This window comes from Myotis lucifugus, unplaced genomic scaffold, assembly GCF_000147115.1.
Source record: "Myotis lucifugus unplaced genomic scaffold, Myoluc2.0 scaffold_29, whole genome shotgun sequence".
NCBI lineage: Eukaryota > Metazoa > Chordata > Mammalia > Chiroptera > Vespertilionidae > Myotis > Myotis lucifugus.
The window spans coordinates 4,206,343-4,233,476 of record NW_005871077.1 but is presented as its reverse complement, the minus strand read 5'-3'; the positions used below and the strand labels follow the sequence as shown (position 1 = coordinate 4,233,476).

At 43.7% G+C, this 27,134-nt stretch overlaps 1 protein-coding gene across 8 annotated transcripts in view; it reads left to right on the top strand.

The window, feature by feature from the left end:
* EPC1 (enhancer of polycomb homolog 1) overlaps positions 1–27,134 on the top strand; it is an 80,090-nt gene that overhangs the window by 18,081 nt on the left and 34,875 nt on the right. For 5 of the 8 annotated variants that reach the window (XM_023752220.1, XM_023752218.1, XM_006086675.3 and 2 more), the window contains exon 2: positions 26,918–27,077. In XM_023752220.1, coding sequence (XP_023607988.1) covers positions 26,918–27,077 — 160 coding nt within the window. Of the gene's footprint in view, positions 1–8,418; positions 8,553–26,917; positions 27,078–27,134 lie in introns of those variants that run through there. The other 3 variants (XM_023752219.1, XM_023752223.1, XM_023752222.1) reach the window with 3 other exon arrangements.

Here is a 27,134-nt window from a genome sequence, read left to right as displayed (position 1 = left end):
CTGGTACAAATCGTTATTCTGTAGTAAGTGTTGGTTCGTATGTATAGCTGAATCTTTAAACCTCTTTCCAGGTCAAAATGTTATGATTATCTTGATCTAGAATTCAGAATTTCAGGGTTGCTAAGGAGGTGGGTTCTTTTGGTCCAGACTGAACCTGTGATTTGTGTTCTTCCTTTTGATGGTACTAAGTGCCAACAGAGCAGCAGAAATGCCCCCACGGACCAAGTTTACATTCTGTTGTTTTCACCACTGAGAAGCTTTAGGTGACAAGTACTTACAATATAAGAGTCAGCTCTGAAACTATTTCTATGGGGTGTCCCCCAAACCACTCATAAAAGGCAGTGTTTATTAAAATACATTTCATTTTAAAAATTGAGCTGACAGCTATTAAAGTGTATATACATTTTTGGTAACACCCTGTGTAATTATTTTGAAGCACCTCCATCTTAGCAAAAACTTTTGGGTTATTTTTTCATTTGGTTTTAGTGATTGATGCATATAAGTTATATGCATTTAGTTTTCTTTTAGTTAAAAATACTATATGTATAGCACATGTAGTTGAATCATTTTTCATTGTTATATTTAAACTAATATTAACACTTGGAGTGGGGGAAACGAGTTAAGTCGGCTCGCGTGAATTGCGCGTACTCCGCGGGAGCCGTCTTTAACTCGGTTCATATAGATTTGCGGTGGAGTGCGGGAAACGTGTAAACTCGGGCCGATTGTAACTGCGTATTACCAAATATTTGTTTGTAATCCACCCTTTTGGTGGATGGAACAAAACCAAAAGACAGAGCCATCTTATATTTTGGCGGGAAATTCACCCGCACTCCAAGTGTTAAGCTGTTTTCATAGTTACTATATCTTTTTTCATACTGTTGAGCATTTTTACCATCATTACTCTGAACTCTGTTTCAGGTAAATTTCTTATACCTGCTTCATTTATTCCTTCTTCTGGAGAATTCTCTAGTTCTTTCATTTGGGGGTTGTTTCTTTGTCTCCCCATTTTGGTTGTCAGTTTGGATTTGTGACTATGTTTTCAGTAGATCCTCTATACCTCTCTATCTCTAGTGCAGGGCAGTGTTAAAGGCTGTTTCTGACTAATTGGATCAGGTAAAGTCTCAAAGCCTCCAGAGACTGCCTCTGTCTACAGACTAATAGTATTCTGACTTGAGTTGCCCCCAGGCAATCGTCCTCAGGTGAGGCAAGAGTTTTTTCCAACAGGGTGGGGCAGTTGCTTCTGCCTGGAGACTAATTGTTACTTTTAATATCTTAAGTGGCCTTAGGCCAAGGTGTTTTCCAATAGGGTGTGTCAACTGTCTTTTCTCCAGGGAAGGCAGATGTCTATGTGGGAAAGATGTCCTTTGCTATGTGAGGGAATGACTCAGGCCAGGAAACATGGAGTGCCTGCCTTCTGAGCTCTATCTCCTGAGTCCCTAGTCCTGGGTTCTGCTCTCACAGCTCCAGTCCACTTTACCATCCCTCTGCCAGAGCACAAGGTGGGTGGCTCCACAGGGCATTTTTGTGCGCTGGCCCTTTAAGAGGGTGCCTGAACTTTCAGCTGCCACTCCCTGGCAGACAGCACCCCACTGCTTTTCACAGTTAGTTGTTATGTGAGTACCCTCCTCAGTTTGGTGCTCTCTGCTGGGGAGCCTAGCTTTGGGATTAGATACCAGAGTTCTCAGTGGCACCTGTTTTCCCCCCACAGCTAAGATATCTCTCAGGGACTTCAGTTGCTGTCTGTGGGTGCCCAGCCAGCCCTTTCGTGTCTCCGCCCCTCCTACCAGTCTCTATGTGGTATCCACCTTTGGTCCTTGGGTATCAGGGTTCTCTCCTGTGAGTTTTCCATTGACTATTCAGGAAGCCTTTCCGTATTTCAGTCCGAATTCCAGCTTGTTCCTGGGAGCATGTCCATGTAGCATCCTCCTACTCTGCCGCTGCCCATACCTCCTTTTGATTGCTCCAATTCCTTCCAAGTTTTCTCCAACCATGGGATTATTTCTTGTTTATTCCTATGTACTAAAATATTCCTCTACAAGTTGGTTTAGTAACCTCTTACTGATCCCTTAGATCTCAGTTCAAGATATCTACCCATTAGGATAAGTCTGTTACATGCTCCAATAATAATCATATCTTAGCAATTACTGTTTAAACTTCCTTTTTTATTTATGTGGTTATTTGCTTAGTCTTTACCATCTGACTCTAAACTCCAAGTACCTTTAGCTTCAAAACTTAATGTTTCCATTATTTGTTGAATGAATGGCTAGATTTGCCTGTTAATTTATTCATATGGAATTTTTTTTTCTAAAGATGGGCAAAATAAGAAATGCTTATGATAGAATTAACATTCTTTTTTAAAAAATATATTTTATTGGTTTTTTACAGAGAGGAAGGGAGAGGGACAGAGAGTCAGAAACATCGATGAGAGAGAAACATCGATCAGCTGCCTCCTGCACACCCCCCTCTGGGGATGTGCCCGCAACCACGGTACATGCCCTTGACCAGAATCGACCATGGGACCTTTCAGTTCGCAGGCCGACACTCTATCCACTGAGTCAAACCGGCTAGAGCAGAATTAACATTCTTAATGATAGACTGGGCTTACCTGTTAATCTATTCATAAATAATGCTTATGATAGAATTAACAGCTTAATCTGTTCCAGAGCTGTGTTTAAAAATTAGGAGCATAATTCCCACTGTAATTTAGTGGGACAATGATTATTCCATTAAATTCTTTTACCATGTTATTTCTATGTGATTAGACACATCACTTAACTGCTAGATCTTAGTTTTATCATTTGTAGAAGGAACTTGAACTACTTGATCTATAAGCTTTTTCTGACTCAAATGTTCAGTGGCGTTCAGGGTTTCTCTAATTATGAGACAGTATAGGTAAGGCTGTGCTATAAATATATAATCCTAAAATATTAGTGGCTTTATAACAAATTAATTCCTAACACTGCATTGCCCATAGAGTTAATTTGGGGGTTCTGTTCTACATGACCTCACTCCAAAATCCAGCTGACAGAGCATCCTCCATCCTGAACATTGATGGACACTGTAATAGAGGAAAGAGTCTGGAATTTTTCATATCTTGTATCAGTTATTCAAATTATCTGTTCAGAAGTTACCTATCACCTCAGCTCAAAACTCGATGGCCAAAATAAGTCTTATAGCTCCACCTAACAACAATGGAACCAGGAAGTATAATCTATCCTAATATATAAAAACCCTGGGTCCGTCACATCTGCAATGACCAGGAGGCTCGACCAACCGGAGGCCAGCGCTGACTGCTATGGCTTCAGGCGCTGTGACCCAGCACTGACTGCTGAGGGGTCTGCAAATCAGGCCCTGAGAAAGGCCTAAAGAGAGAAGCAGGGTCTCATTCGTAGCCTCGATGGCAGCTGTTGATCAGCACTTGCCTCTCTCTTTAGCTCCAGGCCTGGTCAGCAGCTGCACCTCTATTTTTCTCCAGGCCTTTACCAGGGCTGCTGATCAGTCCCGCCTTTCTGATCAGGCCCTGTGGATAGGCCCAGAGACACTGACTGGCATAGAAACCGACCAATCAGAACCAAATCTGGGTCAACTGTGAGGAGCCAATGGCTGCCTAAGAGGCGGGGCTTTTGACACTGACTAGCATAGAAACTGACCAATCAGAACCAAATTGGCCGGCAGAGAAGGGCAGCTGGGGGCGAGATCAGGCCTGCAGGGAGGGCAGTTAGGGGCGAGATCAGGCCTGCAGGGGAGGGCAGTTGGGGGGCGAGATCAGGCTTGCAGGGGAGGGCAGTTGGGGGCCAGCAGGCCAGCAGGGAAGGGCAGTTGGGGGCGAGATCAGGCCTGCAGGGGAGGGCAGTTGGGGGGCGAGATCAGGCTTGCAGGGGAGGGCAGTTGGGGGCCAGCAGGCCAGCAGGGAAGGGCAGTTGGGGGCGAGATCAGGCCTGCAGGGGAGGGCAGTTGGGGGGCAACCAGGACGGCAGGGGAGAGCAGTTGGGGGGGGACCAGGTCGGCAGAGGAGGGAAGTTGGGGGCCATCAGGCCAGCAGGGAAGGGCAGTTGGAGGCCAGCAGGCCAGCAGGGAAGGGCAGTTGGGGGTGATCGAGCCAGCAGGGGAGCAGTTAGGTGTTAATCAGGCTGGCAAGGGAGCAGTTACGAGGTGATCAGGCTGGCAGGCAGAAGTGGTTAGGGGCAGTCGAGCAGGCAGGCAGGCGAACGGTTAGGAGCCAGCAGTCCTGGATTATGAGAGGGATGTCCAACTGCCGGTTTCGGCCCGATCCCAGGGATCAGGCCAAAACCGGCAGTTGGACATTGCCTGAGGGGTCCCAGATTGGAGAGGATGCAGGCTGGGCTGAGGGATACCTGTGCCCAGTGCACAAATTTTGTGCATGGGGCCTCTAATATATATATAAAGCCAGTGTCGTGATGACTAGTACGACCAAACGACCGGTCACCATGAGGTGCTTTGAGCACCTCTCGGTCCCTCCCCCATGGCCCACAGGCTCCGATCGCAGCAAGGCAGGCGGCAGGTGGGCCTCTAGTTCTACCATATGACCAGAAGGCAAAGATCAAAAATATTTGGCAAACAGCACAATGACAGATCTGCCCTCTGGTCAACCAAAGGTTTGGATCATTTTCCTTCCCACAGACAAAATTGTCTCATCTCCTCCCCAGTGAATCCAGCATAGAAATACCAGTTAAATAATATCAAACTTCCTCAAAGTTGATTGCTCTTTTCTTAGTCAAAGACCTTGATTTTTTAAGAGTCTCATGCTCTACCGACTGAGCTAGCCGGCACCTAAGACCTTGATTTTTTGAATTTATGGCTTGGATTGAGCAGGAGTCTTCAAATAACTATAAGTCCACAAATTTTTGGATTCTTTTCATTCCTGCTTACTAACGGGTCAGTTTTCAAAATTTTTTATTTATTGTGGAGCAGCTAACACACTATTTTAATGTTCAGGGTTTTTTTTTTAACCTCGTCTAGAGCTTGAGATTTGTTAAATGCATTATCTCCTTTTCAAGTCATCATAACTGACTTTTACCAATATTTTGTGCTGCCTAATATGAATTGCCATCCTTCCAGCTTTGGGGAATTTTCCTTGCTTCCTGGCCCCCAAACTAATGGCATATATTTTAGTCTTTGTGTTATAAAAGTATTCCATTTCTGGCACCAATTTATGTCAGTCAGGACAAACTAGATTATGATATGATAACAAACAACTTCAAAAGTTTATTTCTTGTTAATGTCATATTTTTTTCATGGGTTAGCTGGGAAACCAGGCTGATGCAGCTGTCAATATCTCAAACATGGTGACAGGTGGAAGGAGCATTTTGAAGGATTTCACATAATTTACCAGCAATTAAATACTCTGGTCCAGAAGTAACATAAGAAGCTTTGATTCACAGCTCATTGGCCAGAAATAGTCACCTGTGCCACCAGCCAGCCACAGGAGGGCCAGAAAAAGCACAGTTGTAATGTGTACCTGACAAAATCAGAAATAATTTGATGAACAGAATTAAAGACTACCTAGTAGACTTTCGGTATTCATTTTTGTGTATTGGGGAAAGAAGATGAGGGAAAGAGGGTAGATAATTATTGTAGATTAAATCCTACAACTTCTTGCATTTGGACGATGTGCTAACTGTCCTCTCATTTTTAGAGGACATTTGTGAAGACAGATAACTTCAGTAGGCCATGTTTTATCTCTCCTGAGCTTAAGGTCTTCAATCTGTCCTTCACTATTAAAAAGTAAGTTTTTCATTCTGACCATGGTTTTGTTCAGATTATAATAAAAATGTAAATAATCTCAATTACTTAGTAGCAGGCATATTTTGGTTGTCATGATCAGATTGACAGCCATTTATTACTGGAAAGTTAATTTGCCTTTATAGAGTTAAAAAAAAAGAATTTACTGTCAGTGTCTTTCAGAGTTTGCTGCTTTGAAATGAGATTTTTATTAAGTACATTACTTATTCTTGTTTAGGTATAGAAGAATCATCCTTTCATTCTGACCCAATTTAATGCAACTCTTGAGATGATACAAACTTTTAGCATAGTTTACTTAACATTTTTATAAGAAACTTAAATATTATCTGGCAGACTCCAGACAATAAATAGGCTGTCATATAAGAGTGTTTGTATGAGCCTAAAGACCTTTGCAAGAAGGAATATAATTTACTTTCTAAGTTTATAAATACCAGCTAAAGTGTGTTAGGATTAGACCTGAAACTGCTATAGGTATATTTTTCAAGTTTTGCAACCATTTGCCCTTTCTTCCCAAATAAAAGTTAGGCATTTTTCTTTCTTTTGTCAGACCTACTTTAGGTAGCTTTAAAAGTTTTAAATTTTTCTGGTGAGTTATCTCTACCCATTGGGATGAAGTGTGTGGTATCAAATAATCTTTTAAATGAATTATTGCCACTGATTTAACTTGATCAGGAAAGCTGGGAGAACAAGGCTTCTTTATGACTGTATTGCATTTTTGCTTGTACTTTTAAAGTGTGTAGAAAGATCTCATTCTCTTGTAAAAGCTGAAAAAGTGACTGACCATAGTATGAATTTGTCATATAGACTTCTTGAGTTCTATAGTGAGATTTGATCATCTTCAGAGGTTAGGATTATTTTGTTAACAGTGTCAGTCTAACAGTAAAAATGAATTGGAGGTTTAAAATGTGTTCTTTTGTAAGATTAATAGGAGAAATGATTTATTTTAAGAAAACACAGGATAAATTTGGAATTAGTTTTATTATTGATTTATTGGTTCATATATAGCTATACTAAAGTAGTTTATATTAATGCACCTTGGTATAACTTCACTTTTCCTCAGTGCAGCCTTATAACTTAGGAAAGCATTTTCTACCCATTACTAATAAGGAAAAATGGCTTAATTGGTTTCATTATTTTCATATGAAGAACTAATAAGTATGTACTAGGTACTGTGCTAAGAGGTGTACCTGCATTTCTTATCTCATTTTATCCCTATAATGGCAGTTACCTCATTTTACTAATAAGGATATTGATGTTTAGAGAATCTAAATTGCAATTAGTAAACAGCAGAATTGGGATTCAATCTGGGTTTCTGGCATCAGAATGTGTGTTGTTAAATAGTATACCTTGTATATGTCTTCCTGTTGAATACAGAGTATTCTAATAAAGTCAGATTTTATTTCTGTACAGTATGTTTTATATACAAGAAAATTTGTAGTACCAAATAACATTAAATTAATTAAAATAATTTGAAATTATGAAATATAATTTATTTTCATTCACTACTGTGTTAGTTACTTTAAATAAAAGGAGACTGAATTTGAGTAAGTGAGGGAAACAAATATATAATTAAACAAGAACATATTGAGACTATGAGAAAGCTTTTTATTTTTTAGCCACTATACAATAACATAACTTCAGAAATTGCATGGGAAGTTTTATGGTTTTGATAAAACCAAGGGACTTGGTATTAGTTAAGAAAAGAAAGAAAATTTTGTAAGGTTATTTTTAGGTTTAGTCTGAAATGAATAATAAGAATATTGTATAAACTAGCACTTTTTCCTGCACCAGCCATGTATAGTATTTTCCAAAGGTACCTTAAATGTATAAATCTTAGCATTCAGACAAATCCTAAAGGTTTATATTTTTGATGGGTAAAACAAAATATTATTAATAAAAGCAGTGTAATAACAGCTAAGTCTTGATTGCTGCAATGACTGGCAAACATAATAGGAAAACATAATAGAAAAATCTGTTATTTTTGTAGAACCAGGGGATGGTCAAATTTAGTCTGACTTGAGACTTTGTTTCAACTTTCTTAGTTCATCACATAGGCCCTTATTTCTCTGAGGTGGTAAATCAGTATCTTCTAACTTCTTTTATAGTAGAATATATATTAATTAAAAGCATATTTCCTTCTTAGAGGTTGTTACTAATTATTTCTGTAAAAAGATCATTTTGTTCCCACATTTGATAAATGTGGTGTTAAAAATACAAGTGTTGGAAGTCCAGGGAAAGAAGTAACAAATTTTAATATTTTTCTATTGTCCACTCAGCAAGATGAAATAATATTTATTAAAGAAAAGCATACTTTACCCTTTACTGAGAACCTCTGTACATGTGGGGATAATAGGCAATTAAGAGTATTTAGTTATACAGGGAAGCATATGTACCTGTGTAACTTGGCTTTCGTGTGCTACTTAATATTCCTCAGCTTCATCCTTCATATCCAGGATGCCTGGGTATCACCAGCAGGTTTATGAGCTCTAATCTAGTAAAGCACTCTAATGAGAATTCTGTTTAAAAAAAAAAAAAAAAAGAAATCTGCTGTTACTTTCTAGATTTATCTGGTTGTATCTTCCCAGAGATCACTGTAACCATGATGCTATTGCTCATCTCTTAGCTGTTTAAAACTCCCTTATGCTTTTCTCTTAGTATTCTGAGTCCTCCTCTGAGTACCAACCAGAACTCAGCCATACATAAGGAAAGCAAAAGAAGATAAGGAAGAGGAATTAAGCAACAGTAGAAAGGCCATGAGGAGTCAGACCTCAATCCAAATCCTACTTAGGGCAAGTGATTTAAACTTACTAAGCTTCACTTTCCCTATAAAATAGACATTATAATATATCTTTAGAATGTAGATTGTGTCTGGTAGAGTGTGAGCAGAGTGATTAAAACTTGTACTAAATAACTTAACTTCCCTCTTCTCTCTGTCATTTCCGCCATGTAAATAGTAGAGCATGCTTTAGTGTCTATCAAAGGTCCACCTTACCACAACCAGACTGCTGAGTCCCAAAAATTAAATAGCATAAATTACTATATATCAAGAGTGTAAACGTTTTGTAAAGAGACAGTAAATATTTCGGGCTTTGCAGGCTTTACAGTCTCTGTCACAACTACTCAACTCTGCTGTTATAGGGCATAAGCAGCTATGGACAATATGTAAGTGAATTAGTGTAACTATGCTAATAAAATTATTTACAAAAGCAGGTAGTAGGTGGAATTTGCCCCCAAGACTGGTTTTCCAAGCCCTAATCGGTATTATCTTTGCACAGAGATTTCATAGTTTAAATGCAATTTTCCTTTTTTAAAATGAACTTAGTGAAAGATACCTCAGTATGAGTTGAACAGTAGAGTCACAAGGTTGTTTTCCAAAATTAATATACTATTATTGTAGAAGATAATGGATTTTGTATACCACAGTTTAACATTACAACTTTGCTTTAATGCTTACCATACTTTTAAAAAATATATATATATTAATGATTTTTACAGAGAGGAAGGGAGAGGGATAGAGAGTTAGAAACATTGATGAGAGAGAAACATCAATCAGCTGCCTCCTGCACACCCCCTACTGGGGATGTGCCCGAAACCAAGGTATATGCCCTTGACCGGAATCGAACCTGGGACCCTTCAGTCCGCAGGCCTACGCTCTATCCACTGAGCCTAACCAGTTAGGGCAGTGGTCGGCAAACCGCGGCTCTCGAGCCACCTGCGGCTCTTTGGCCCCTTGAGTGTGGCTCTTCCACAAAATGCCACGTGCAGGCGCGCACATACAGTGCGATTGAAATTTCGTGGCCCATGTGCAGAAGTCAGTTTTCAACCTGGGCGAGTCTATTTTGAAGAAGTTGCGTTAGAAGAAGTGGGGGGTGTCGGTAGGGTGACAGGCCGGCCGCGGGATACACAGTGCAGGGAGGTGTGCACGATTCATGCATGGGATGAGTGAGCCAGTCAGTCAGCAGTCTCATTGTGCAGTGGTTAGTGCTAGTTGCGTCCACAAATCGCGCGCAGGTGACAAAAGATAGACGAAACAAGTATACAAGACGAGTGTGGATGGGGAGAGTTGGAAGGGGTTGACCTCAGCGAATGCACCTCAATCAGATTGAGGACATTTTTAGCAAAGGCCAGCTTAGGAGTACCCTAATTTAGTTAATAACAATGTACCTACCTATATAGTTTAAGTTTAAAAAATTTGGCTCTCAAAAGAAATTTCAATCGTTGTACTGTTGATATTTGGCTCTGTTGACTAATGAGTTTGCCGACCACTGGGTTAGGGCATGCTTACCATACTTTTTAATACTAAACAGTAAAGACTTGGTCTCACCAAAAATTTAGATAAGTTATACTAACAATGGTCAATGAATAATAACAAAAGATTGACTTTTGTATTCTCGTTTGGAAAACCATGGTGTGTTTTGGCTATGTAAAATTTATGAGGATTGCTCTGTAAAGAAACTACCCAATATTATTTATTCCTGTATGTGTATTTCCCAAAATTATTTAATCACAGAATTTCTTTCATAACACCTAATGATATCCCTATAACTACTATTCAGAGGACAGTAGTCTGAGACTATCTAGTTAAGATTGGGAAATTAAGAGCTGGAAACTTTAACTGACTTATGAAAGATCATGCAGTTTCTTGGCAGCAATTCTGGAAAAGGTACTTGAATCTTTTCCTCATGCTTATAGAGAGTACTTTTTCTTAAGTTTCCTTTTGCTCTTAGCTTTTAAGAAAGCTATTATTTGAGCTCAAGCTGGTTTTGCTTAGTGGGTAGAGATTCGGCCTGTGGACTGAAGGGTTCCTGGTTGGATTCCCATCAAGGGCACTGACCTTGGTGTGCGGGAGGCAACTAATCAGTACGTCAGTCTCATATCAATCAATGCTTCTCTCTGTCTCTCCTCCTCCCTTCAATGGAAAAATATCCTCAGGTGAAGATTAACAACAACAACAAAAAAGCTATTGTTTGAAAATAATTTCAAACTTACAGAAAAGAAAAGGAGTATTGCACCCGTATTTACCTATTATTAACATTTTGCCCCACTGCCTTTATGATTTTTTTTCACACACTTTCTGTCATTCCTGCACACATGTATTTTTTTTTTCAAGCCATTTGAGAGTAAGTTGCCTATATCATGAACTTAAATATTTCAGTGGTGGGGGAGGGGTAATCTTTTTATGATGATGACATTTCTTAAGATCACAGTCCCTTTGATTTTTTTTTTTAAATGGATATCATTTGGGGTTTGTCTGATGTTTTCTCAGTTAGATTTAGGTTTTGCATTCCTAGCTAGAATATTACAGAAAAGATGCCGTACTCTCATGGCATCACATCTGAAGGCACATATATCTATCTGTCCCTCAATAATGTTAATTTTGATCACCCAGTCAAGGTGTGGTCCAGTTTTCTCCACTGTATAGTTACTCGTTTTCCCTTGCAACTAATGAACAATCTGTGGGGAATATACATATTTTTGAGAGTCAATATAAATATAGTGAAGTTGTTTAGAGTTCATACAGCTGGGTTTGAATTCAGCTCTGAATGAACCTAGGCAAGTTTACTGATCTATGAAATAGAGAGAGTATTGCCACCTCTTTTTCTAGATGTGTGTGTAATAGTATTGTTTTAAGCTTTAAATGAAGCAAGATTTGTGAAACTCAAGCCTGGCATGTGATAAATGCTCAGTACATGTTAGCTTTTATTATTTTAATTCTAGAAAGATGAATTAATAGGCATTAATAAAGCCTAAGTGAAGTTATTAAAGCTTTATAACCCAAATCTAAAAACGACTTCCAAAGTCATTTCTTCGAAGTATATTGAAATTTTATCCAAGATAAATGCCTTTTTAAAACAATTATTGAGGTTTTTCTTATGTTTGATGTTCTTCCCTACCTGTAGTGTCCTGCCCCTTCTGGTATGTATGAGAAGGGTAGTTTAGGAGTGAAAACCCTGTCAGGAATTTTTTTTTTTTTTTTTTTGATTCTGGCTTGCTCGGTTTTCAATTTTATAAGGATTTTAATTGGGTCTTTATGAAATAGACATTTTAAAAATTACCCCTACTTGTTTTCTATGTTACCATTGTGGTAGTATTACATAATAGTTGTGAAAGACTTTCTAAAAGAGGGGTGACATCTTAGTAGAATTATAAAGAACACAGAGATTTGTATAATTAAAGACAGGAAACATCACCAATAGGTGTTATAGAAAGTTATATGGCCAGAGTGTGAAATTCAGGGTGGAAAGTGGTAAGGGGTTGGACTGGAAGGATTAGGTAAAGCTAATCATGAAAGACCTTGTTTGCCATGCCAAGAAGTTTGAATTTTATCACAAAAGCAACAGAGAGCCAAGGATTAAGCATGACAGTGGCATGATCAAATTCTTTTAGACCACTAGCAGTAACTGTAGAAGGGAATTTGAGAATAGTATGCTTGGGTAAGAAGACTAGTTGCTGCCTGAACTATGACAATAGCATGAAAAAAATGAATGAAATCTAGAGGATCTGATGCCTAATTTAGAAATGGGGAAGTAGGAAGAAGGAGGTGGAAAAATTAAGGCTTCTAGCTTGGATGACTGGATATATGATGGTTCAATTAATTGTAATAGGTTAACAGGAGGAGGAATCACCGGATGGGAATGTTGCTGTTCTGAGAGAGATATCTTTGGAACATATAATAAGAGATATTTTATACATGTGCCTAGAGTTCAGAAGAAATCTGGGCTAGAAATTAAGATTTCTTTATCTGGTCATCAGCATACAGGTGGTAATTAAAGCCATGATAGTGGATGAAATTGCAAGAGTGAATATGTACAAGGGCTAAGGACTTAAGTCTTTTTACAGCTTTCATTTGTATTAGATCATCTAAACACTAGAGGCCCAGTGCACGAAATTTGTGCACTCGGGGGAGGGAGGTCCCTCAGCCCAGCCTGAGCCCTCTCACAGTCCGGAAGCCCTCGGGGGTTGTCTGACTGGCAGCTTACATCCGTTCCCCCTAAGCCGTCAGTCGGACATCCTTAGGGCTGCCGCGGAGGTGGGAGAGGTTCCCACCACCACTGCTGTGCTCACCAGCTGTGAGCCTGGCTCAGGGCTTCTGGCTGAGTGGTGCTCCCCCTGTGGGAGCGCACTGACTATGAGCAGCTCCTGCGATGAGCGTCTGTCCCCTGGTGGTCAGTGCGCGTCATATCGACCTGTTGTTCTGCCATTCGGTTGATTTGCATATTAGCCTTTTATTATTATAGGATCTTTTATTTCTACAAGTTTCACTTTGCTCTTTTTTCTTTTATATATATTTTTATTTATTTCAGAGAGAAAGGGAAAGAGAGATAAAAGCATCAATGATGATGATGAGAGAGGATCATTAATTGGCTGCCACCTGAATGCCCCCAATGGGGATCAAGCCAGCAACCCAGGCATATGCCTTTGACTGGAATCAAACCCAGGGCCCTTCAGTCCACGGGCCAACACTTTATCCACTGAGCCAAACCAGCTAGGGCACACTTTGCTCTTTTCTATATCTTCTATTTATCTCCTTATTATGTTCATGTTTTCCTTTAAGTTCCTTAACATATTTATAATAGCTGTCTAAAATTCTTGTCTGCTTTCGATCATTATTGGGTTTTTTTTAGTCTATTTATATTTCCCGATTTTGATTCCCACTTTCCTGCTTCTTCCTAGTAATTGCTAAGTGTCTAAATTTTTTATTCTTCTTTTAAAGAGCACTTTTACTTGGAAGACAGTTAAATTGCCTGCAGATTAGCTTTCAAGACTTGAATGTAAGCTCTGTTGGTATGGACTTACAGTGGCCTTTAATCTAGGACTATTTAGCCTTAATATCAAGGCATGGCCCTTCTGGGGTCTCTATTAACTGTACCAGATGTTCAAAAAGGTCTCATTGCTGTGTGGGATCAGAACTCTACCATCTCTCAATTCTTTGTTAGTGCTGGGACTTATTTAGCCTATAGCTTCCTAGTAGTTTGTTCTGTACTCAGTAATTGTTCTTGGACCAACCACTTGAAATCTCATTCTAAGTATGCAGGGCACAGTATGCAGCTAAAGTGAGACCCCATGCACATGTTTGGGGCTCTTTATCTGGGCAATGCCCTTCTCTTTGATACACAGGTCCATAAAGTCCAGCCATTGCAGCCTCCCTAATCCCCGATCTGTTTCCCCAACTCAGTGAGACCACCATGCTCTGTTTAGAATCCCCTTCCGTTTACTATATATGATCCAGAAAGTTTCTCCAGGCAGAAAATCAGGGACATACATACTAGGGCTCTCTCCCTTCTCTCAGTGATCAAAATTCTGCATTGCCAATTGTCCAATGTTTGCAAACAGATGTTTCATAGACTTTGTCCGGTTCTTCCTTTATTTACAATGAAGAAAGGCACCTGGGACCGGGGCTTTGCTCCAGCAGCCAGCAGGCACCCAGGACTTGGGGTTCCCTCACAGCCCTGGCTTCGTCCAGAAGGACGTCCGATCTAATTAGCATATTATGCTTTTATTATTATAGACTAGTGCCCCAGTGCACGAAATTTGTGCACATTAAAGGGGAAATAATTAGAGGAAATATTTTAATATTGCTATTTGCCCTTTCTCTATAATAGAAGTGTCAGAGATGAAAGAAAATTAGTAAAATGTATATGAAAATCTTCCTCCTGTCAGAGTCTGGGGTGCGCCGCTTGACCCAGAGTCAAGTCCCAGCCCACCCGGCCAGCCCCACCCCCATTGGGCAAGATCCAGACCCGGCCGGCCCCACCCCTGTCAAGCCCCGCTGGGCGGGGGCGGGGGGGTGCAGCTTCAGGTCCCCCTGGCGCATGGCGGGCAGGGGGCACAGCCTCAGATTGCCTGGCCTGGCGCCAGGGCAGGGGACGTGGCCTGAGGTCCCCCAGCCTGGGCCAGGGGGCGTGGCCTGACGTCCCCCGTCAAGCCCTGCCAGGTGGGGGGCTCAGCCTCACGTGCCCCAGGGCTGGGTGCGCGGTCTGAGATCCCCCCAGGCCGGTGCAGGGGGGACGCCTTGAGGTCCCTATCAAGCCCCATCAGGTGGGGGGTGAGCCCTGAGGTCCCCTGTCCCGGTGCCGGGGTGGGGCGTGGCCTGAGATCCCCCAGCCTGGCGCTGGGGCAGGGGGCACAGCCTAAGGATCCCCGTCAAGCCCTGCCAGGTGGGGGGCACAGCCTGAGGTCACCTGTCAAGCTCTGTCAGGCGGGGCATGTGGCCTGAGGTCCCCCATCAAGCCCCACCAGGTGGGGGGCACAGCCTCAGGTCTCTTGCCCCAGTCCAGCGGCATGCAGGCTCAGGTCCCTGATGATTGCAGCCATCTTGTGTTATAGAATCCCTGATTCTGCTGTAGGCACAGCCATCTTGACTGTTAGACGGTCAATTTGCATATTCTCTCTTTATTATATATTAGAGGCCGGGTGCACAAAAATTTGTGCACTTGGGGGGGGTCCCTCGGCCTGGCCTGTGTCCTCTCGCAGTCTGGGACCCCTCGGAGGATGACCACCTGCTGGCTTAGGCCCACTCCCTGGGGGGGATTGGACCTAAGCTGGCAGTCAGACATCCCTCTGGCAGCCCGGGAGCCCTCAGGGGATGTCCACTTGCCAGCGGGTAGCAGGCCTAAGCTGCAGTCGGACATCCTTAGCGCTGCTGAGGAGGCAGGAGAGGCTCCCACCACCACCGCTGTACTGGCAGCCGCCAGCCTAGCTTGTGGCTGAGCAGAGCTCCGCCTGTGGGAGCACACTGACCACCAGAAGCAGCTCCTGCATTGAGCATCTGCCCACTGGTGGTCAGTGTGTGTGTCATAGTGACCAGTTTTTCCCAGTCGTTCTGCTGTTAGGGTCAATTTGCATATTACCCTTTTATTATATAGGAGTCCCTGGCCAGCCTGGGTGAGGGGCTGATGGTTGTTTGCAGGCTGGCCACAGCCCCTTCAGGGTGAGGGTTCCCCCTGGGGTGCCTGGCCAGCCTGGGTGAGGGACTGAGGGCCGTTTTCAGGCTGGCTAAGCCCCCAAGCGGGGATCCTCACCCCATGAGGGTATGGCCAGCCTGGGTGAGGGGTTGATGGCTGTTTGCAGGCTGGCCACAATCCCCAGCCACCCAAGCTCCCAGTGGAGACTGGCTGGAAGCAGGTGTCTGGGATGTATTTATCGTCTATAATTGAAACTTTGTTGCCATGAGCGGAGGCCACAGCCAGCTCAGGGCAGGCGGGAAGCTTGGCTTCCTCCATCGCCCGGGCAACCGAGTCTCCTGCTTGCTCCAGCTCCGTGGCTGCTGGCCGCCATCTTGGTTGGGTTAATTTGCATACAGTCGCTCTGATTGGCTGGTGGGCGTGGCTTAGGGCATAGCGAAGGTACGGCCAATTAGCATCTTTGTCTTTTATTAGTGTAGACTAGTGGCCCATTTCACGAAAATTTGCGAAATAGGCCTTCCTTCCCCTGGCTACCGACACCAGTTTTCCTCTGGCACCCAGGACCCAGGCCTTTGGTCCGGCCGCAGCAGTGAGGCTTGGCTTCTCCTCTCCGGCTGCTCCCAGCCTCTCCTTTTTCTTTCCAGCTGCTCGAGCTGAGGCCAGGGCTGGCTGGAAGCCCTGAGCACCCCAAGCCTCCTGCTCACTCCAGCTCCGTGGCCGCCCCCATCTTCAGTCATCTTCAGTATTCGCTCCGCACCTGCGTCTGCAAATTAACTGCCATGTTTGTTGGGTTAATTTGCATAGTCACTCTGATTGGCTGGTGAGTGTAGCAGAGTAACATTTCAAGAATTTTTACCATGGTTCTGGCTGGTGGGCTCACTGGTTGAGCATCAAGCAATGAACCAGAAGGTCACAGTTCAATTCTCAGTCAGGGCGCACATGCCCTGGTTATATGGGCTTGATCCCCAGTAGCGGGGGTGCAGGAGGCAGCCAATCAATGATTGTCTGTCATCATTGATGTTTCTATTTTTCTCTCCCTTCTCTGAAATCAATTGAAAATATATATTTAAAAAATGTTTTTTAAAAAAGTTTCCTGTTCAATTCCAGTTAGGGCCCATGCCCAGTTGTGGGCTGATCAATGTTTCACTTACATTGATGTTTCTCTCCCTCCCCCTTCTTCTCTCCAAAAATCAATAAAAATATTTTTAAAGTATTAAAAAAATAATTTTTGCCATGACCACCCAAATACCCCCAAATTAAATTCTACTTGATTTATCATATATCTCTCCATCTCTACATCCACCTTATTTTTTTTTTGATGCATTTAAAAATAAATTGCAGGCATCAGTGCATGTTTCCCTAAATATTTTAGCCTATATATTAACTCGAGTTCAGTATTTGTTCACTCTTTTCTTTTGAGATTGAATTTCTTTCAAAGAAACTCATAAATGTTTATTATATATTTGCTGAACTTTAACAAAATTATATACTAGCAAAACCCAACCCTCATCAAGATATGGAACATTATCATCCCAGAAAATTCCACTTTCCAAGCAATTCTTGCCACCACTACCTAGAAACAGCTACTGTTTTGATTTTCTTTTACCATAGATAAATTTTGCTTATTATAAAAATTCATATAAATAGGCTCAAAGACTATCAACTCTCTTGTGTAAAACTATTTTTACTCAACCCAATGTTTGTAAATGGTTTATTCCTTTTTTTTGCTCAGTAGTGTTTAATTCTATTATTATACCACAATTTATCATCTGTCCTCCTGTTTATGGACATTTGGGTTGTTTCCACATTGGAGGTATCCACTAATAAAAGAGAAACATGCAAATTAACCATCACTCCAACACTCCGCTACACCCACAAACCATGCCCACCAGCCAATCAGGAGTGAGTATGCAAACCAATTAAGATGGTGGCCATGGAGCTGGAGCGAGCAGGAGGATTGGGTTGCCTCCGGCGATGGAGGAAGCCAAGCTTTCTGCCTGCCCTGGCCGGCCCTGGGCTCCGCTCAAGGCTACAAAGTTTCAATTATAGAAGATAAATAAATCCCAGATACCTGCTTCCAGCCCGCCCTGGCCTCTGCTCAAGGAGGCGCTGAAAAAAAAAATAGGAGAGGCTGGGAGCTTGGGTCACCTGGGGGCATGGCCAGCCTGAAAACGGCCATCAGCCCCTCACCCAGGCTGGCCAGGCACCCCAGCGGGACCCCACCCCCCATCCTGAAGGGACTGTGGCCAGCCTGAAAACAGCTATCAGCCCCTCACCCAGGCTGGCCAGCAGGGACCTCCACCCTGAAGGGGGTGTGGCCAGCCTGAAAACAGCCCTCAGCCCTTCACCCAGGATGGCCACACCCCCATGGGTGAGGGTCACCGCTCGGTGGCTTGGCCAGCCTGAAAATGGCCCTCAGCCCCTCACCCAGGCTGGCCAGGCACCCCAGCGGGACCCCCACCCTGATCCAGGACATCCTTCAGGGCAAACCAGTTGGCCCCCACCCATGCACCAGGCCTCTATCCTATATAATAAAAGGGTAATATTCAAATTGACACTAACAGCAGAGCAACTGGGAATGACTGGTCACTATGATACACACTGACCACCAGGGGGCAGATGCTCAATGCAGGAGCTGCCCCCTGGTGGCCAGTTCGCTCCCACAGGCGGAGCTCTGCTCAGCCACAAGCCAGGCTGACGGCTGCCAGCACAGCAATTGTGGTGGGAGCCTCTCCCGCCTCCTCAGCAGCACTAAGGATGTCCGAATGCAGCTTAGGCCTGCTACCCGCAGGCAAGTGGACATCCCCCGAGGGCTCCCCGGCTGCCAGAGGGATGTCTGACTGCCAGCTAGGCCCGATCCCCTGGGGAATAGGACTAAGTCAGCAGATGGACATCCTCCGAGGGGTCCCAGATTGTGAGAGGGCACAGGCTGGGCTGAGGGACCCCCTCCCCCTCAAGTGCACAAATTTTTGTGCACTGTGCCTCTAGTTATGAATAAAACTGTATGAGCATTCTTATTCAAGTTTTTTTGTGGGCTTGTGTTTTCATTTCTGTTGGGGAAATACCCAGGAGCAGGCCATGTGGGATGTGTCTTTGGTTTTATAGTATCCACCACATCTTTTTCTCACTAGCAGTGTGTGAGAGTTCTAGTTATCCCACATCCTCATCATCATCGATGTTGTCAGCCCTTTCCATTTTAGCTACTCTAGTGGGTAGATAGTGGGAGCGCTGTAAGGAATGGTCTGTAAAGCTGACTTCTGAACCAAGACTTGAAGGTGAGAGAGCAAGCTATTTTTTTACAAGCTATTCTATGTAATCCTATATAATAAAAGCCTAATATGCTAAATGTCCGATCGTTCGTTTGACCAGTCGCTATGACGTGCACTGAACACCAGGGGGCAGATGCTTCGACCAGTAGGTTAGCTTGCTGGTGAGGTCCAGCCGATCGGGACTGGGCTAGACGGTCCAGACATGCCCTAGAGCCCTCCTGTAGTCCCTCCCAGCTGGCCAACCTCCTGCGGTCCCTCCCCACCTGGCCAGTCTCTATCAGCCCAATCTGGACTGTGTGAGATGGACCGGACACACTCTGGAGCCCTCCCACGGTTCCAATCATGTACCAGTCGGATCCCTCGGCCTGGCCTGCACCCTCTCACAATCCAGGACCCCTCGGGGGATGTCGGAGAGTCAGTTACGGCCTGATCCCCACAAGCCAGGCCAAGGGATCCCACCGGGGCACAAACCCATGCACCTGGCCTCTAGTTTCTTATATTAGATTCCTTGACAAAGAGCAAAGAATCTAGTGTGACAAGCAGAGTGAGTGAAGAGGAGAATAGTAAATGATGTCAGAGCAGTAATAAGGAAAGGGAATGCAAATCATGTAGGACCTTGTAAGTAATTTTAAGAACTTTGACTTTTCTGAGTGAAGAGGAAAAGAACTGGAATAGTTTGAATGGAAGAATGGTATGATTTGACTTGTATATTAACATAGCACTAGAAGAAAAGAAAAATGAAAGCATGAAAACCAGTTAGAAGGCTATTATAATGAGCCAGGCAAGAGTTGGGTGTTTGGATGTAGGAAAACTAAGATGTAGAAAAACTGGAGCAGTGTTCTGCATTAGGAATTGATGGTTTGGTTCTTAGAAATGTCATTAGAAAATAGAGAAAAAATAATTCAGCCTAGCTATATTGTTAAGTAGCAATGGAGTCTAGCTCTACATGCATAAACAATCTGGAGTTTATACTTAAGTGTCTTTTTATTTAGTCATTACTTATTTCCCTATAAGGAATTTTTATACATTATTGTTGCTTTTAATAAGCTGTTTTTAATTCAGTAACCCAAAGGTCTAAATGTGATCTTAATTGTTGTTATGGCTACGTGATAAGGTCATAATTTGCTTAAATAAAAATTTATTAAATACATGACCATAATTTAATCTTTGTTTATGAATTCTCAACAATATAACCTTGAATCGCTCATTTGTAGTTTGGTAAATATTTATTAGAACTTATTACAGAGTAAGTAGAATCTCTTGTATATTTTTAAAAATATGTTTTTGTTGATTTCAGAGAGGAAGAAAGAGGGAGAGATAGAAGCATCAGTGATGAGAGAGAATCACTGATTGGCTGTTTCCTGCACACACACACCCCCCCCCACCCCCCACTGGGGGTTGTGCAGAAACCAGGAATCGAGCCCTGACCACCTGGTTCATAGGTTGATGCTCAACCACTGTGCTACACCAGCCAGGCATATCTTTTGTATTTTTACATGCATTCTGTTTAGACTGACCCTCTCATTTTTCTATGACATTTTAATAGAATCTGCAATAAGGCAAAACACAGTACTAGATACTGAGTAGGTTACCAAGGTAATCTTACTTAGTCTTCATCCTTAAAAGAATTTAGAGTTTCCAACTACTATAGGAGAATACATTTTTAAAAGGAAGGGATACAAAGATTAACTAGACATAATATCTAATCTTAAGGAGCTCAAATTTTGGACATGAGCATGTACACAAATATTACAGCACAATTTCTAAGTAGAGAATATCTATAATGATAAACGGGTAATGTGCTAATTAGACCGGACATCCTTCCTGACAAAGCCAGGACCGGAGGGAAGCCAGCCCAGGTCCCGGGTGCCTGCTGGCGGCCAGAGAAGGAATGCCCGGGTGCCGGAGGGAAGCCAGTGCCGGCAGCCAGGGGATGGAAGGCCTGCTCTTGCATGAATTTCATGCATCAGGCCTCTAGTAGTAGTATAGATGCACAAATTAGGTAAAGCAGAGGAAAGATCATTTAAAACCAGAATTTGATGGTGGGGTAGAGGCATTGAATGGTAGTATCAGCAGAGATGAGCAAAGGCACACAGCAGATGTTTAAGGCACATTTTCAACGCTGTCCCTTCAGATTTTATCAGCAGATACCTAATGCCACTGTTATTTAATCAATAAAATCTTTTCTGGCTTCTCAAATTTAAATGATATGCCCTGTTTACAGCCTGAAAATGCAAAGTTTTTCAAGGGTAAGCAAAAGTAACAGTACAGTAAAAGAGTAAACATTAACTGCTAGAGAGAAGAGAGGGAAAGATGGGTAAGAAATATCTATAGTAATAAAAGGGTAATATGCTAATTAGACTGGACATCTTCCGGACATCCTTCCAGACAAAGCCACAGTGGCAGGGCCAAGGCAGAGGCAGTTAGGGGCTATCAGGCCAGCAGGGGGAGCAGTTAGGGGGTGATCAGGCCGGGACCCCTCGGGAGATAACGACCTGCTGGCTTAGGCCTGCTCCTGAGTGGCAGAGGGCAGGCCCAATCCCTAGGTGCAGCCCCTGGTCGGGCTCAGAGCAGGGCTGATTGGGAAAGTTGGGACGCCGCCCCCTGTCACGCACAGAGCAGGGAGGATTGGGAGGTTGCGATGCCACCCCGCAGTCACGCTCAGGGTAGGGCCGATTGGGGGGTTGGGGCACTGCCCCCTGTCACACTCAAGGCAGGGTCGATGGGGAGGTTGCGGCGCCACCCCCTGTCACAGAGCAGGGCCAATCAGGGGGTTGGGGCGCTGCCCCCTGTCACGCACAGAGCAGGGCCCATCACGGGGTTGGGGAGCTCCCCCCTGTCACGCACACAGCAGGGCCGATCAGGGGGTTGAGGAGCTCCTCCCTGTCACTCACAGAGTAGGGCCGATAGGGGAGTTAGGGCACCGCCCCCTGTCACACACAGAGCAGGGCCGATCAGGGGGTTGGGGCGCCACCCTCTATCACCCACAGAGCAGGGCCGATCAGGGGGTTGGGGCGCCGCCACTGTCACACTCAGGGCAGGGCCAATGGGGAGGTTATGGCTCTACCCTGTCACACACAGAGCAGGGCCTGTGCGGGGGGCGAGGGGGGGCGTTGGGGCGCCGCACCCTGTCACACACAGAGCAGGGCCGATCAGGGGGTTGGGACGCTGCACCCTGTCACACACAGAGTTGCAGGGTGATCAGGGGGTTTGGGCGCTGCCCCCTGTCATGCTGATCCGGTGCCAGGAGGCCTCGCGGCTCCACTGATCCCGGTGCTGGGAGGCATATTACCCTTTTACTATATAGGATAGAGGCCTGGGGGCCGGCTGGTTTGCCCTGAAGGGTGCCCTGGATCAGGGTGGGAGTCCCCACTGGGGTGCCTGGCCAGCCTGGATGAGGGGATGATGGCTGTTTGCAGCTGGTCACACACCCTTCAGGGTGGGGTTCCCCACTGGGGTGCCTGGCCAGTCTGGGTGAGGAGCTGAGGGCTGCTTTCAGTTAGGCAGTTGACTGAAGCTCCCAACCGCTCCTTTTTTTTTCTCTTTTTCTTTTTTTTATTCTGGGCCAGCTTTAGCTCTGGCTCTAGCTCTGAGGCTTCCGCTGCTGAAAGCTGGTATCTGGTTTTTTTGCGTTCTATAATCGAAACAATGTATAACTCCAGCTCTGAGATCCCGGCGGCTGAAAGCTGGTTTCTGGGGTTTTGTTTAGCTTCTATATTTGTTACAATGTTTCAAACTGCCAGGTCAGAGGCCGGCAGCGGCAGGTGGGGAACGTTGGAGTCCGCCAGTCACTGGAGCAAGCAAGCCTCCCTGTTCGCTTCAGTGCATGGCTGCCCGCCGCCATCTTGGTTGTCAGTTAATTTGCATATACTCACTGATTAGCCAATGAAAAGGGTAGCGGTCGTACGCTAATTAGCATGTTTCTCTTTTATTAGTGTAGATGGTTCATCTGATTCGATTTTATATAAGCTTGAATATTAAAAAATCCTTTTTTTAAAATATATTTTTATTGATTTTTTACAGAGAGGAAGGGAGAGAGATAGAGAGTTAGAAACATCAATGAGAGGGAAATATTGATTAGCTGCCTCCTGCACACCCCCCACTTGGGGATGTGCCCACAACTAAGGTACATGCCCTTGACCAGAATCGAACCTGAGACCTTTTAGTCCGCAGGCCGACGCTCTATCCACTGAGCCAAACTGGTTACGGCTAAAAACTTCTTTAGATTGTTTAATTTATTTACTTTGTTCCTTAAGATCAGACTTAATCGAGAGTTTATGCCTCTGTTATTTTATGAAAAATTAGAATTGGTCTTCGTTCTGGGGTGTTTAATTTGTAAAATGCCACGGAACCTAATTGTTATAAACATTCTATAATATAAAGAAACTACCTACCTAAGGTGTCAAGCTAGTGTTCTTCACTAAGTGTTTTTCAACATAGCTTTCTCTCTTGAACTTAAAACAATCTTTTAACTAGCTCCCATTCCTGCAGATCCTAGCTTAAATGTCACTTTGCACTAGTGAAAGTGATACTGTCCTTGAAATCCTTTTCCTATTTATATTTCCTTTAACACATTGTACTTTTCCTTTATAGCACTTATCAACTTTACAATTTATTTTTAAGGACTCTTTTATTGGTATCTCTATCCCCTACTAGAGTGTAAACTCTGCAATGTCAAGAACAGTATCTATTTTATTTACCATTGTTCCTAGTGCCAGGCACTCCATAAATACATTTTAAGTTACTTAATGAACAAGATGTCCTGCTCTTTTATCTCTCGTTTTTGTTCTATACCAGCATTTCCCAAAATATATATTAAAAGTTCTCCATGAACTATTAATAGATATTTTCTGAAAGAAATGATTCTGTGGTCATAGGTTTGGAATGGCTATATGAAGAATCACAATTTACATTAGCATGTTAAAATCTCTCAATTTTAAAGTAGAAAAATCTAAATTTAGAATCTAGCATTCTCTACTTTTTTTTTTACTACCAAACTCTTTATTCTATGATAAAGGAACATTTTTAATCATTAAGGAAAGTGATTTTATATATGATATTTAAGCTCCCTTTCTCTCCTCATACAAAAAAAATTCAAATATAAACATAGATTTAGCATTCTAAATTTGAGCATTCTATTCAAAATGCAAACTAACCACTGATTCAAACTGGCCAAGGCAAGATAGGTGATTTTAAAATTCAAAAGGGATGTTAAGTTACTACAAGGAATGATGGGAATATATGTTGTTGTAACCTCATATACCCTTTGAGCACTTCCATTTGTAAGTTGTCCTATATACACTTTAACAAGTTCACAACAATGTCTTGTATATAATAGTGCAGGAGTGGTTTTTGCAGCATTCGTGGAGAAGGATTGGCATTTAGGTTGTTCATGCAAGTTTAATGTTTAACCCTTTTGTTTTTTTTCTTATCAGTGTCTAGTTAAGTAAATTATGGTATCTCTATATAGTGGAATACAGTGCAGCTGTTGTGAAATCTGTAGAAGTGTTAGTATGGAAAGATCTCCAGAATATATCAAGTAAACCAAGGGATAAAGCTCTGTATGTTGCATAGAATACTATCTGTAAGTAAACACACACACACACACACACACACACACACACACACACACACTAGAGGCCCAGTGCATGAAAATTCATGTACTGGCGAGTGGGGGGTCCCCTCAGCCTAGCCTGCCCCCTTTCACAGTCCGGGAGCCTTTAGGGGAGGCCCGCAGGGAGCAGGCCTAAGCCACAGTCTGGCCTCCCTCTGCGGGAGGCGACTGCGCCCACCTGGGAAAGGCGCCTCCCCCAGCACCCCACCACTGCTGATGCTGCCGGCCACCGTGGCCACCTGCCCTCGGCCCTTGCAGCTGCTACGACTTTGTCCGGAAGGACGTTCAGGAGACATCCGGTCTATCTGGTCTAATTAGCATATTACCCTTTTATTAGTATACTAGAGGCCCGGGGCACGAAATTCGTGCACTGGGGGGTGGGGTTCCCTCAGCCCAGTCTGCCCCTTTCACAGTCTGGGAGCCCTCAGTGGATGTCCTACTGACGGCCACAGTCTGGCAGCAGAGGCTCGGAGCAGGCGTTCCAGTGTGTGTGTGTGTGTGTGTGTGTGTGTGTGTGTGTGTCTGCTGGGGCCTGCCCCCAGCCACACCACGTAGGCTCGGAGCAGGTGTGTGTGTGTGTGATCTCTCAAGGCTCCTGGGCCTCCCACTGTGTGTTTGTACTTTTCCCTTGAGCTGTGGGCCAGGGTGGGGGTGCTGCTTGCAGGGCCGCGCTTTTCCTGCTCACGGAATCGCCGGGATTGCCGCGGAGACCCGGGGGGCCGGCCTTCCTGGGTGCTGCTAAAGCGGCACTTTCCTGCTCTGGGTCGCCATGTGCCCCAGGAGCAGGCCCCCCTGGGGCTGCCTCCCTCTGCACTTCCTGCTCTGGGATCGCCATGGCGACCAGGAGCAGGCCCACCTGAGCCTGCCTTGCAGGCCGCACTTTACTGCTCTGGGATCCCCACGGTTGACTCAGGAGCAGGCCTTGCTAGGTGCTGCCTACAGGCCTCGCTTTCCAGCTCACCAATCGCTGGATCGCAACGGCGACCCGGGGGCAGCACTTTCCTGCTCTCAGATTGCCATGGGGTCCCGGCTGGGGGCGGGGCTTAGGCCGCACACGGGAGTCCCAGCTGGGGGTAGGGCTTAGGCGGCGCAGGGCTTAGGCAGCACATGGGGGTCCTGGCTTGGGGCAGGGCTTAGGCAGCATGGGGCTTAGGTGGCACATGGGGGTCCCGGCTGGGGGCGGGGCTTAGGCGGCACATGGGGGACCCAGCTGGGGGCGGGGCTTAGGCGGCACACGGGGCCTGGATGTCGGCTCTTGCTGTCCCACCCTGCCTGCAGTATGCAAATTAGCCGCCATCTTTGTTGGCAGCTAATTTGCATATCACGCTGATTAGCCCATGGGGCGTAGCAAAGGTACGGTCAATTACCATCTTTGTCTATTATTAGATAGGCTCTATCTATCTATCTATCTTTAACAGAGGCTACTTATGAGGACTGGATTTTTTGTTTTCATACTGTTGGAATGTTTTTCATCCTTGAACTTTTATTTTATATATTTAAGAAAACAGTTAAAATTTAATAAAATGTTTACCAAAATTCAGTGATTATAAGGCTATATGAGAACTTGGTATTTTGATGGCAGTTGGTAGTATCACAAACTGGCAAAATCATCCTTCATGGTGACTAAATCAAAGCTTACTTTGAGCAACTGTTATGACACACATCATATTAACCATTTTATATACACTTGCCTTATTTAAATCTCTAACTAGGCCTATCACGTAGATTCTATTTCTCACTTACTGGAAGAAATAGATTTAGAAGACTGAAGTATCTTGTCAAGAGACATAAAACTCCAGAGCCTGTGCTTTCAATCCCTACACTTTAGTATTGTTCAAAAGGGGTCTGAAAATTAGTTTTTTGTTTTTTGAAGGTTATTATCCCAGACAAAAGACCAGGTTTGAATCTGTATCCATTTCATCAAGTAAAAATAGTGTATTCACTATCCTTCTTTGAAAATATCATATTTGTATGGAAGTGAGTAGGCGATTAGAATCAAAATATTTTTTAGTCATAGCCTGCTCTGTTCATACAAGTTTAATGTTTTAACCCTTTTGTTTTGAATTTCCTCTGTAAAATGCAAACTTGAAATAACAGTTTTAGTCAGCTTTTGGAATTTTGTATAATTTAACTGTTAATTTCAATGGAATACTTTTTTTTAATTTGAAGAAATGTACAATGTGTCGAAAAAAATCTTTCTACCTAAAATACTTGTACTACTAACTGTATTGTTAGCAACATCCTTTCAAGACTACTAAAGTCCCTCTATTTTAGAAACAAATGAACAAAAGTCTCTTTATAATGCTATACATTCTGTTTGCTTTTTAAAAAAATACATAAACTTACCTATTTCCCCCTCTTTTTAGGAACACCATCTTCAACGGGCTATTTCAGCACAGCAAGTGTATGGCGAGAAGAGGGATAATATGGTTATACCTGTCCCAGAGGCAGAAAGTAATATTGCTTACTATGAGTCTATATATCCTGGGGAATTTAAGATGCCAAAGCAGCTCATTCACATACAGCGTAAGTATCTACTCTCTTAATAATTATCCTATATAATCAAAGGGTAATATGCAAGTT